Consider the following 14,206-nt stretch of genomic DNA (forward strand, 5'->3'; position numbering starts at 1 on the left):
CCGGGTGTTTTCATGGAATATATGAATAGAATCTTCCATCCTTATTTGGATCAGTTTGTGGTGGTGTTTATAGACGATATCTTGGTGTATTCGAAGTCAGAGGAGGAACATGCGGAGCATGTGAAGGTTGTGTTGCAAACTTTGAAGGAGAAGAAGTTGTATGCTAAGTTGTCGATGGGTGAGTTTTGGCTGTGTGAAATGAGTTTCCTTGGTCATGTGATTTTAATAGGTGGTATAGCGGTGGATCCATCGAACGTTGACATGGTGTTGCAATGGGAGACTTCGAAGTCTGTTTTTGAGATTAGAAGTTTTCTTGGTTTGGCGGGTTTATCGGAGGTTCATTGAGAGATTTTCTATGTTGGCTTTACCGTTGACGCAATTGACTCAGAAAGGACATATGTTTGTTTGGGATGCTTAGTGTGAAGAGAGTTTCCAAGAGTTGAAGAAGAGGTTGACGTCATCGCTAGTGTTGATTTTGCCGAATCTGAAGGAATATTTTGTTGTGTATTGTGATGCTTCTAATATGAGTTTGAGCGGTGTGCTTATGCAGGATCGTTAGGTTGTGGCTTATCCGTCGAAGCAGCTGAAAGTGCATGAAAAGAATTATCCGACTCATGATTTGAAATTGGCGACAGTTGTGTTTGTGTTGAAGATTTGGCGGCATTATATTTGTATGGATTTAAGTTTGAAGTTTAAAGATTTGGCGGCATTATTTGACCAAAAGAAGTTTAATATGAGGTAGAGAAGGTGGTTGGGATTTCTTATATTTACACTTACTTTTTCATTATCCCAATTATGCCCTTAAACAATTTTTTCTATAATAAAGATTGTTATTGGTGTCATTAAAAAAAATAATTTAGATTATATATATTTTTTGTTTTATTGTTGGTGTCATTGAAATAGATAATCATGGTTAGTTTGGTTTGTTATAACTTGAAGGCAACACACATTTACATTTTTAGTTTTAATCAAAATCAAAATTTCATACAAAAACATTGTTCATAATTTTCAAACGTTAGTGCAATAAAAAGAGCGGAATGACGGGAAGTTACGTGCCCGTCTTTTAGCTAGTGCAGTATAAAATAGATATACATATACTATTACAAAACTTAGTGCAATTGATCTAAAAAAAATAAAAGAATTAAGCGCAACGTGGATCATTGCCTCAATGAAGAGGAAGAGAACAATCTCTCTCAATTCTTCTTCCCAACAACAATCGTTTTCTTCCATAATAACAACAAGAAGCAAAACACTTGCTGCTGCTGCTGCAGCATAATTTTACTTACCTGATGACTGCTAAGAATCTGTCTTCAAATTCCTCATCAACGACAAATCTAAACCCAAAAACCGTTGCTGCTTGAATTCTCTATCTGTCGTCTCAAAACATTTCCTCTCCCTTACCAACAGTCTCAACCTCTCTCTTACTATCTATAATGGAACACGCCCTTTCCTCCGCCGTCTCTTCCAAAGGTTCACCAACCTCACATTCCTTGATTTCTCGTGGTACCATGGTGATCTCAACAAGCTTCTCTACCAAATCTCTCGTTTCCCTTTGAACCTCACATCTTTTGCTCTCTCCAATAAATCCACATTTCCCGCTAATGGATTGCGAGCTTTCTGTCAAAACATTACAACTTTGACCTCTCTTACTTGTTCCAACATTGATTCTCTCCATAGCAGGGACATGTGCCTTATCGCCAACCGTTTCCCCACTTTGCAGCTGCTTGATTTAAGTTATTGCGACTATGTATCTAAAGAAGGTATTCTCCAGGTTATAAGGAGATGTTGTAAACTTAGGCATTTGAACTTAGCCTACTGTTTTAAAATAAAACTACGCGGAATAACATTAGTATCTTTTGTTTACATTAAGATTGCAAGCATGTGTAAGATATTTCGTAATACCTAATCACATGCTTTATAACAAACATTATACAAATTTTATCATAAACATCTATCTCTGAGGGCAAGATATTTCGCATAAAAATCAAATATCAGAACTGTACAACATATACAAATTGAGTTTAGAACTAACCTTAGAGAGTAGTCCTTACAACGTGACAAATCACGGTTTGAAATTTCAAATATTTCGTAAGAGAAGCGTATATGTTTAATATTTGACAACTCATTTTAACGAAAATATTGCCTCCGGTGTGAATAAACGTATAAGCTTGCCCGTATAAATAATCTTCTAAGAGTTTAATGTTACTAAAGAGAAAAGCAAAGTATGAGAGGAACTATCATATAAATTAACTAGAAGACTCAAAAGCATACTCATTCTCATTATAGGCCTATTGAGTTTCTTACCACAGTCAACTAAGTAGAATATTTCCCAATTTATCTATCTTTACCTTTTTGAATGGTAGTTTGAGGACTTAGGAAAACAACTTACAAAACATGTGGCCTAGTAGTTAGCTGAAAATGGCAGAACAGAGACCATCGATAAGATTTTCGAAATAGTACGATGAACCAAGTTTCATCAACTTATAATAGGGAAATAAACAAATCATTGATAACTTAAGAGATGCATGTGGCCATCCTATAGGCATGAAGTACAACAATATGCAATAGTACATATTAGGCTAACTGGAAGGAAGGCAGTATTAGAAAATTCAACAAAATAAGACTGCTCAATCAATAATAACTAAAAAAAACTCCAACACTGACAAAAGGAGCATTCCTCTGCACGAAACTGCAAAATTAATTCCACAAGGCAAGTAGAACCGCAAAGGATGACAAAGCTCTCCGTCAATAGATTTAACATTGTTGTATGCTCAAAACTGAATTCAAACTCATGATCTCTAGTTAAACTGGAAGAGATTCGTTACACTCTCATCCAAGTGATCTTGGGCCCAAATTGATATATTTGAACATAAGCGTAACTCATATCATTGATAATAGCATATTGCTCCGATAGTTTAAATGGATGGGATAAATGTAAAAAAAAAAAAAAAAGACGGCTGTCATAATGTCATACAAAAGATACACACATGCCACAGTTTTGATTACACTGCATCACACAAAACCTAACCTAAAGCCTTTCAAACACAGTTCTTCTCCGATTGCACCGATCGAACAACAATGAAGCGGAAGAGAAACTCAATCAAATCTTCACAACAAATGGTTTCTACCACAGAAACAATCGCAAACTTACAATTTCCAGACGAGTGTTGGGAATTGATATTCAAATTTCTCATCCACGACAACGACCGCTATCTTGAACCTCTCTCTGCTGTCTCAAAACAGTTCCTCTCAATCACTAACCGTCTTCGATTTTCTCTCACAATCTCTGATGCAACCCTCCCATTCCTCCCTCGCCTATTTGACAGGTTCCCAAACCTCACCTCTCTCCATTTCACGCACTTCTCCGGTGACCTCTACTCTCTTCTCTGCCAAATGTCCACTTGCTCATTGAAACTCAAATCCCTCATATTCTCCAACCAATCCACCATTCCCGAAGAGGGGTTACGAGTTTTGTCGAAATATATTACATCTGTGACATCTCTCACATTTTCCAATATTGATTTTCTTCATAAAAACGACATGGTTATGATATCGAATTGTTTCCCTTTCCTTGAAGAACTTGACCTTAGTAACCCTAAAAATGATGGCAATTTTACAGCAAACACTATGCTTTTGGAGCTTCCTAAGCTCCGCAAGGTTAATCTCTCTGGTCATCATTATGCAAATGGCTCGGTGCTTTTGCACTTGTGTAAAAATTGCGAGTTTCTTCAAGAGATTGTGATGTTGAACACTTAATATTTAACCGACAATGACATTGCTTCTGCTATTCGTGAGAGACCCGGTTTGAGGTCTATCTCCATAACTAGAATGACGTTTGGAAATCTCAACATCTTTATTGAGTCTTTGGTGAATATGATGGGCTTAACTTGTCTGGATTTATCATATTCGTTTATCCCAGATGAATTGCTTTCATCTGTTGCAGAGAAAGCTCTTCCTATTAGGAAACTCTTCCTCCAGGGATGCTTTGGCTATACTTATGTTGGAATCTTTAACTTATTGTCAAAGTGTCAATTTATTCAATATTTGGATCTTCAAAATGCCAAGTTTATGAATGATTGGCATGTCATTGAATTGTCTTCATTTCTTGGTGATTTGTTGTCTATAAACATTAGTTAATGTGATAGCCTCACACATTTAGCCTTGTTTGCACTCCTTAAGAACTGTGCTGAACTAAGTGACGTCAAAATGGAATACACAGCTATTGGGAAAAGGAGCATAGAGAATTCATATACCTTGATGGATTTTGATGTATACCCTCAATTGAAGTCTCTCCGTTTAGCTAACAACCCATTGCTCAGGGATGAAGAGATCAATATGTTTGCTTCTGTTTTCCCCAATTTACAACTATTAGATTTGAGCTCTTGCAATGGAATATCTAAAGAATGTATTGGTCAAGTTTTAAGGAAAAGTAGTAAGATTAAACATTTGAACTTAGCCCACTGTTCAAGACTGGAGCAACTTATAATGAGCGTTAAAGTTTCCACGCTGGTGGTGTTGAACTTGTCACATACTAGAATTTGTGACAAATCACTCTACATGATCTCAACAAGTTGCTTTGGGTTACTGCATCTTGACTTGGGACATTGCGATAATGTGACAGAGAAGGGAGTGATGCAAGTTGTAGAAAACTGCACACAACTGAGAGAGATAAATTTGCAGGGTTGTTGTAAAGTGGTTGCTGAAGTTGTTAACTCAATGGTATTTACAAGGTCGTCACTTAGAAAAATAATGGCTCCGCCTTGTTTTCGTTGTAGTGACCGCAAGCGGAAATTTTTCTTGCGTCATGGATGCCTTGTTTGCTAGTATGTTAGAAGTGATCTGCTAAAGTTTGAATTATGAAAAGTAAGTAAAATTTTCATATTTTTAGTAGTTACTTCTACACTTTTTTTTTGTTGCTGAAGATGTCAGCTTAGATGTCTTATATTTGCTTATAACTTTGTGCATCATAATTGCCTAGTAATTGTGTACGGTAAGTTTTTTTATATACATTTTAATGCAACCTGTTAATTGTTTTACACCGTTTTGAAATGCATTATTTTTGTTTGTGTTAAGAGTCCCACATCGGATAGAAGATGGCATGACAATGTACTTATAAGTGGGGGCAATCCTCACCTCACAAGACGGTTTTGTGGGGTTGTGTTAGGCCCAACCACGACTTCTAAGAGTTTGCTTTCCAATGAACTATATCATTAGGAATTGATTTCCAATAATTGATTTCCAATGAACTATATCATTAGGAATTGATTGTTTCACTTTCCATAGCACACTATTCTCTGTTGTTGGATCTATTCTCTGTTGTTGGATCCATAGCACACTATTCTCTGTTGTTGGATTTTAGAGTTTGCTATTGATTTCCAATGAACTATATCATTAGGAATTGATTGTTTCACTTTCCATAGCACACTATTCTCTGTTGTTGGATCTATTCTCTGTTGTTGGATCCATAGCACACTATTCTCTGTTGTTGGATTTTAGAGTTTACCAAAGGTCAAGTATTAACTTTCCAAAACCAAATTTATCTTATTTGTTTTTGGATAAAACTTATGAACAGTTACGAGATATTTTTTCTGATGTCCCTTTCTCACAATATTACTTTGGTGTATGGATCTTATTACGTATGCAAGACTAGAAGTAAGGTAGTAAAAACCAAATCAACCATTGAACTCGTGTGCTCACCGGTTCAAGTTCAAAAGACAGATCACGGTCATCCCAAAACAACAGCTTTTTCATGTTATCTTTCTAAAAAAAAAATGAATTTAAAACTGAGATCTCATAACCTTTTCATTTAAGAAAGAAAAAAAAATTGTGGTCTAGCTGCTGGAACCAGCTCAATCGTATCTTTCCACCGCTTTGCTCGGTTTCCTGGCTTTCTTACCGGTTTTATGGTAGGTTAGTTTTTAAGGTCTTTTGGATTAGACGCATGTCCATATCTGGTTTTGATTACCTAGATTAGAAGTGTCTGGTTAATCTTATAAGCAACAACTGGGTGCAAAATAAAATTGATGGTTTGCCAATGTACGCCTTATGGTTTGCCATTTATTGTTCATTGCGAATACAATTCCTTGGAAAGTTGACAGGTTTCTGTTCGTGCTTTCATGTATGATGAAAATAAGTCATGTTATGTTAATTTCTTAGCATGCCAACAAGAAATGTTCTATTTGTTTTTGTGCTTGCAATGAAACTCTTTGTTTAACATTGATTCCATAAAGTTATTGACTAACTATTGTTTCTTTTATGCTTTGATTTGAGTTGTATTGAATTCACAAATGATAAAATGTATTAGCTTCCTTTTGTAGTGCTGAATGCACATGAGTGTTTAAAGTGTATTAACATGTTTTTGAATTTCCATGAGTCTAATCAAGATATGAAGCAATGAATTTTGTTCGTTACCAGTACGCAAATAAAAACATAAATCAATGCTTGACATCAATGTTGATTGGATCCAACCCTTAAATAAAATGTAGAACTAATGATTATTATGAATTCTGGCCACCTGTAGTAATCCTTTGACATTTTTTCATTTTGATCTTTACGCAAATTCTCTACATCTGAGTAAAAAATCTGCATCAATGATAGAATATTTCATGAATTATATATTCTGTCAACTAGTTTCATCAAAGACAATATTTGTTCTCTACAGCTCTGACATAAGCTCCTTTCATAGTGAATGATATGATCAATAGCAACCACAACAGATTTATAGTTCATACAGTTTAGTATCGACTTCAGCATCTGAAACTATAGTGACAAAGTTCCAACTAAGTGTTCTGTTTCAATCGATTCTTGCCAGCATGCTGAGAGAGAAATTGGGATGGGTGTATTGAGTGAATAAAAACTATAATTTGTATAAATAATTTTTTTAAAACCTCATTATGTACTTTAGCAATATAGAAGTAACAAATATAAAAAGGAGAAACACACCATGAATTTCAATTTTCCTCTCAACACCACTCAATAATACTTTATTTTTCTACACAGCCACTCATAAATCACGATAACTGGAAAATCATACAACTTCAGGAAAACCTTTTACGTTTCATAGTAAAAAATAATATTTTTATGTTCTTCAGAGTAAATAAAGCACATGCAAAATTAAGGAAGGGAAGTAACATAGAAAGTACCATTCACTATTCCTTAATGTAACGAGTGTCATATTTTAAACTCTTCATTGCCTGTTTTCCTGCACTCCTTTTTTTTTTTTTTTTAAACATAGTGTTAGATGTTAATGTAAGTTTCCTTTTGTTTTGCACCTTACTTTGCCATATGAAATATATATTGTTTTGCACCTTACTTTTAAGGTAGTTTCAATTCTGTTGTGCATAGCCTAATAAATTTGCAAAATATGTTGGTTTTTTGAAGAGCATGATGTTATGTTAGTTGGGACTCCAATTAGATTATTAAAAAAATACGGGACTGCAATTCTAATTAGTTGGGAGTTGGGACTCTATTTGTGATGTGAAATGATGTATTTAGTTTCCTCAACAATCTAATTATGTGATCATCTGTGGATAAGTTGGCTATTCACAATTTTTAATTTGAAATTAATTTGTGATTATGATATGGTTACTTTTGATCCTGCAGTGCATAACTTGAAATTTGGAAAGCATATTAACACTTGAAATGATTAGAAAAGGTTACCAGGACGAGAAATGACTGGGCTGAAGGGCGGCTTTCTTCAAATTAGTCAAGCAATGATTGATTTGGATTTACATTTCGGTTTTACATTGGCCATCCATTTATTTTTAAACTAAGTCCATTTTTGTTATGCTTATGCCTACCCTGATCTACAGTTGTATTTTTTTTTCTTCATGTTTTTTATAAATAAAGTTATACTTTGGTAATACCTATTTTTCAGTGTTTTCGGTTGCTAAGACTAACAATTCAATTCAAATCTTATTATGATTTAGCGTAGTTTTAAAGTTTCTGGCATCAATAGTGTATGATGTTGTAGTGTGGTCTGTTGTAATATAAACAACAGATATAATCAAGTATGATAGGACATCTACCCATCACAATATCAAAGGGTACATTTATTTCAGAAATTGGGCTAAGAGTGAAAAGACATTAAAGGGCTTAAAAACCTATAGGATATGTGATTTGATACACTATAGGGATGTATCACATATAAATCTATTTGGAACATGTCTGTTGAATTGAATTTCCTCCTCTGTGATAGTCAAGAGAAGTTTATTTGGAACACAATATGACATGACTCGGGTCTGTGAGAACACAATATGGAATCTGTTATTTTAGTTGTTGAGGACTAATATATCAATGTGGCATAAGAAAAAGATGAATAAATCAAGAGAGATAAATATAATGGGTTGGGCTCATTAAATGTGACCCAAGAATAAATGGGTAGGATCAATGTAGCTCATTTATGTACTTTTGCCATCCGATTCTCACTCACTATATGGGATCGAACAAGCCCTTTTTCTTCATCACCTCTTCAATAGATTCCCCGACGTCACCTCCCTCAACCTGATGCACTACTATTGGGACATCGACGACCATCTCCATCAAATCTCTTGCTTTCCATTGAAACTCACAACAATCAACCTATCCAACAAACAAACCATTCCTACAAATGGGTTGCGAGATTTCTCCCAAAATATTAAAACTTTAACCTCTCTCACATGTTCCAACATTGATGTCCACCATAGTAGTCACATGTTCCTCATCTCAGATTGTCTCCCTTTACGCGAAGAACTTTACTTGACCTCAGCTACCCCACAAAGTTTAAAAGTTCTGAAAGCTTCCTGAATGGAATAGAATCGCTATCACCATCATTGTCCCAACTCCGCAAGGTTAATCTTACTGGTCATTATTACATCAAATTTGAAGCTTCTTGAAGAGGCCATCATATTTGACTGTCATAAAATAACCAATGCTGGTATAGCTTCTGCTCTAAGTGAGACACCAACATTGAGGTGTTTATCTTTTACCAATTATTGCAAGTCCGACAAATGTGCAACCTTCACAATTGTGTAAGGAGCGGAGTGGAGTGAAATTGTGTAAAAGACATAAATGACAGATGGTGTACGAAAAAGGCGAGAAGAGGGGTTTTTATAAATGTTGAAGGTAACTGATGGGACAAACTCTTCATTTTCCGTGTCTAGTAACTGCCGCGTGTCTTGAATGAGAAGTTGGCTTCTTGTGTTAGTGGGGAAGTTGAAAATCTCGAGGGATACCGATCAACAAAATCTTCAGATAGGAGGGACTATAATGATGAGACATGGGGAAATGCGAAAGAGTTGGAGATGAAAGGTTACCAAATGACACTTGGCACCTTAGGGTAATTGGAAAGGCCCACTAGCTTGTCAACTGTAAAGTGGTGGCACACTATATCTTGAAGTCGAACGATGAAAGGAAACTTGAAAAGACCACTCTTGAGAGTCATAATTAGCATGACGTCATTCTCTAAAGAATGCTTAGAGTTCTTCAAAAATGCAATCTTCTCCTTTATTTCGTCCAATCGAAAGATGACATTTTTGGGGAGCAATTTGTTAGCCTGTAATTTCGACACACTCAATTAATGCAGTCAACATATGTTGACTTTTTCATTCCTTCAGGTATTAAAGTCATTGTCCTTGGCAGGGAGTCTTCGAAAGGTATGGACTTAGCATTTGGAAGAGGTTAAAAGCCTCGAAGCCAAGCAGTGGCCGTCAAAGAAGGAATAATTGAAATTCCAAAAGCAGTGGTTTCCTTAATGAAGATGTGGGGGACAAGAGGTTTTTCGATGGAAGAAGTGTTGTTTGTGGCAGTTAGTTTTTTCCAGTAGTTTTGATGGGAGTATGTTTGTTTTTTTGAAGGAGGGAGTATGTTTGTTTTAGTTGGCTGAGAGAAATAACAGGGTGAATGTTGAAACAAAATACTCAAAATGATCTAATTTTAATGATCTGTCAAATAATTAGAGTGAGATAAGATTAAATTTTTGGTAGTCAAAAAGTTTCATAAGTTTCTCTTTAAAAAAATTAGTTTCATAAGCTTTTTTTTTTTGGTGCCCGGGTGGTGCTTGGGATTCAAACCTCATACCTTGCATATATTATGCGTTATCTCTACCAACTAAGTTCAGTTCAAAGGAATAGTTTCATAAGCTTTCTAAAAAAAAAAAAAAGTTTCATAAGTATTTTGTAAAAAAAAAAAAACAATTTCGTAAGTAGAAAATAGTAGTTGATTTATTATTATTTATTTAAGTTTTTAGAGCCCATAATCCAATTTTCACGGTACTTTATTGATGAAAATGATTTTTTTTTCTTCACAGAACTAATAGTAATAATCCTTAAAAAAAAAAAAGTAATCCAACAAATATTACTTTACGGAACTAAAATAATCCAACATATAAATAGAGTTTGTCAGTTTTTTTTTTTTTTTTTTAAGGAAAATATAGTTTGTCAGTTGTCACCCTTTCTTCCTAAACTTAACCCCACAAACTGTAAACCCTAAACAAATCGCGTATTCAATATGACAAGAAACTCTCTCAATTCTGAACAACGACAACAATTATCGCTTTCTCAAACAAAATCAGCTGCGGTGATCGCAACAACAAATTTTTATTTACCTGATGAAGTGTTGGGAATGTGTGGTTAGATTCCTCAACAACGGCAATGACCACAAAAACAGCTCCTTAAAGTCTTTCTCCGCTGTCTCCAAGCAGTTCCTCTCCATCACCAACCGTCTTCGATTCTCAATAACTATCAGACACCCAACCCGCCTTTGCCTCAGTCAACTCTTCCAAAGATTTCCTAACCTCACCTCCCTCCACCTCACTCACCATTACGGTGACGACAGATTTTGTTGGCTTTCCTCCATTGCCTCTTCCATTAGAATAAAATACACACAAAGTGTAGACAATTCTAATTCCTTTGTTGTAGGCGCTCAATTAAAGTCTCTCCATTTGACTTTTAATCTATGTTTACGGGATGAAAGCATCAAAATGATTGCTTCCGTTTTCCCAAATTTGCAATTGCTTAATTTTATGTATTGCTATAACATATCTGAAGAAGGTATTTTCCATGTTTTAAGGACATGTTCCGAGATTAAGCATTTGAACTTAACCGGCTGTTTAGGAAGGAATCTGCGCGGAATGAACTTTGATCTTCCCAAACTAGAAGTGTTAAAGTTGTCACATACAAATGTTGATGATGAAACAATGTCTGTAATCTCAAAGTGTTGTCGTGGGCTTTTGAAACTCTCACTAAAAGGTTGTATTGTCACAGAGATGGGAGTGAATCATGTGCTAGAAAAATGCACACAACTGAGAGAGATCAATTTGAAATATTGTCCTGAAGTGCATGGTGATGTTCTTGCCTCATTGATATTTTCAAGGCCATCGTTAAGAAAGTTAACAACTCCGTATGGTTATTGTTTCAGCGATAGAGAGATGGAACTCCTATCACGTCAAGGATGCATTGTTTGCTAGTATTCTAAAAGTGCTTTATTGTAGTTTGAACTCTTGAATGTAAGATGTTTTTGTTTTCAAATTTACATCTATGAGATATTGCTCTGTTTTTAAATGTCAACTTGCAAATGTGTATTTACTCATCGATTTGTGCATGATATTTCCCTAAGTAAAGTAAGCGGTTGAGTATGATATTACATGCAGTTTCAAATTGTATTGTTTTTCATCACTTTGCCTCATTAGTAGCATATTGATTTTGTTTTGCATACTTTTGTAGCACAGTTTAAAATTATCATCTTTCTAATGATGCCTACATCTTTGATGAAAATTAGTAATTGTCTTGCCAACCAGAAACTTTCTATTTCTTTTTATGCTTGGTATGAAATTATTCTTTATTTGATATGATTATAGAAAGTTATTGACTAAATATTGTTTCTTTTCTACTTTAATTTGAATGTTTAATTAACTCTATTTGATCATCGGGGAGTGTTATGTCTGTTTTATTTAAGGGTGGCTTGTTGTGGTTTTGAGTTTGTTATCGAGAAATTAGTGGTGGTGTGCTGGCTGGTTGGTTTTTGCATCACCTGCAGATATATTAGTGTTAGGTTTTTGAGAACTCTTGTCCTTGTAATTGTTTCACAAGACAAAGCTACTGACTTTATTAAATTTTGGATTTTGTGGAAAACATGAGGAGGGTGGTGGTTTTTGTTGGCCAATTAACCTTCATTCGCTATGTAGTCGTGATAGTTTTATTCACTATGGGAGTGCCCGTCTGGACGCTAGTTATTTTTATTTAAAAACTTGAATTCATGGAGGCCATATATGAGAAAAAAGTATCAATTTGTGTGCATGACTTTGGATTAATTTTTTCTACTTTGTGTTGTTGCTGTTAATATTCGGACTTTGTTGTTGTTGGATTATTCTGCTTGTGATTATTGGAGTCTCTCATTTCGGCTACTATCTTCGTTATTCATTGCTTGCCTGTAGTGATGTTTAAAAATGCTTCCGATTTAAGTTGGTGCAACCTTGTTCATATTATGGTCTGCTCAAAATCCAGTGTTTCATTACAAAAACTATGATCTGAATTGAAATTTGTCCTATTACTGTGTGCCAAACAAAAGCATCACTTGTTGTTGTTGGTTGATTTTGATTATTGATGCCTCTCATTTTACTATTCTTGTCTGCACTTATTTTTGCTAGTGCTGATGTTTGGAAATATTCCTGATATAAATTGGTGTTGCCTTGTTCATACTGTAATTGTATGTTATTAGCGGTTTTTCATAATTTGTATTATGAACTGAATCAATTTTTTTGACTCTTTTGGCAGGAATTCAAAATCCAATAATGGAAGATATTTGAAGATGAAAATGCAAACTTAGGTTTTGTTGTGCAGAATTGTGATTCATGTTCGATTATGGGAATATTGTTCATGTGGATGTCAAAGAATTTGGAAGTCAGTTATAATCAGAATTTGTTGGATCTAACTTTGTTTCTAATGTTGTTTCATGGTAACCAAAAACTTGTCTCGTACTTCACTTTGTCTCATCTCAAGTCTTGGGTGTCTGCCTTGCATTATATTCATTGTCTCATCTCTTATTACTTTAGTTTTAAGTCACTTTTAATTTCTGCTTATGGCTTTCATGTATCCAATCATGCATCATGCTTTTACTAGTTGTTTGAACTACTGAAATTTTGAGTTTTATATCAAGTCATTATTAATTTCTGTTTAGGTACGTAGCTTTTATTTTTGCATTTTTAATTTCTGTTATGTAACTTTTATTTGTGTGTAGGATGCTTAACTTTATTGATATAATAATTTTTTTTAACCGCTTTTCGGCTTCCATTATTGGCCCGCTTTGCTATCCGCTATTTGGCGATCCGATATTTTCCGCGATCCAATTTTAATACCACTCACTACAAGAAATCTGAAAATTTAACACGGGTGGATTCTGTGGGAAATTGCAATGAAGCCTTGGGAAAACACAATTTGCTAGGGTCTTGGCGAGGAGCAGAAACTTCAAAGTTGGTGCCTTTCACGCTTGAGTTTTACTTTTTAAGTTGGTGTCTTTTATTTAAACTCATAAATCTACGGACCATCCGCCAAAAAGAAGCATGTCTTTTTTTCTCAGATAGGAACAAGAAGAAACATATTTTAGGGGCAGTAAATATGATCTATTTAAAGATATGGATGGATCCGAGGATCCAAATGGATTATTTCTAATGTTATTTCAACGAAATACAAAAGTTATTCAAAAAATTAGATTAATAAATAAATAAAAATTGAAACACGTTAATAATTTAAATTAATAAATAAATAAAAACAGGAAAAAAATATCTTGAAAAAAAATATAAAGAAAAAAGATATTTAAATTGATTTATAATTTATTATTTTACACTACAAGAAAAAAAGCATTTTGTGACACTTGCTTTGCGACCCCTATCTCTGAACTGTCACAGAATAGACATTTGCGGTTACTGCGACTGGTAGGCCCAACAGTCGTAGGTTTTTTGCCCTTTTTTTTCAACCGCCTTTCACTTATAACTTTTTGCCCAAGTATTTTGTCACCCGCTTTCTAACTTTCAGTATCCCTCTCATAACTTTAAAACCCTAAAACTAATTCTCACTTTCCCCTCAAAGCTTTGCTCTCACCGTCACTAACCCTCTCACCCAATCTTAAATCGATTACTGTTCCACTCAAATCTTTGCTCAATCGAAGATTTGCTCTCACCCAATCTGAAATCGAATCATTGTTCCCCACAAACCTTTGCTCAATCTGTTCACTT

The 14,206-nt window shown here is 34.7% G+C and overlaps 1 protein-coding gene and 2 pseudogenes across 2 annotated transcripts; all 3 read left to right on the forward strand.

Moving 5' to 3' along the window:
• Nucleotides 1-1,168: 1,168 nt before the first annotated feature.
• On the forward strand, nt 1,169-1,906 carry LOC146925851 (uncharacterized). The gene is given in 1 exon segment (XM_085702491.1): nt 1,169-1,906. A coding segment is annotated over 1 exon segment (738 nt).
• A 1,172-nt stretch (nt 1,907-3,078) lies between these two features.
• Nucleotides 3,079-7,862, forward strand: LOC146925852 (F-box/LRR-repeat protein 14-like; annotated as a pseudogene). Its single transcript, XR_015006580.1, has 2 exons — nt 3,079-4,863; nt 7,603-7,862. The product of XR_015006580.1 is annotated as an F-box/LRR-repeat protein 14-like (transcript).
• Nucleotides 7,863-8,375: 513 nt separating this feature from the next.
• On the forward strand, nt 8,376-11,443 carry LOC146925853 (uncharacterized; annotated as a pseudogene).
• The last annotated feature ends 2,763 nt before the right edge of the window (nt 11,444-14,206 follow it).

This window comes from Medicago sativa, chromosome 4 (genome assembly GCF_051527215.1).
Source record: "Medicago sativa cultivar Bolivia chromosome 4, Bolivia_mono, whole genome shotgun sequence".
NCBI classification, from domain to species: Eukaryota; Viridiplantae; Streptophyta; class Magnoliopsida; order Fabales; family Fabaceae; genus Medicago; species Medicago sativa.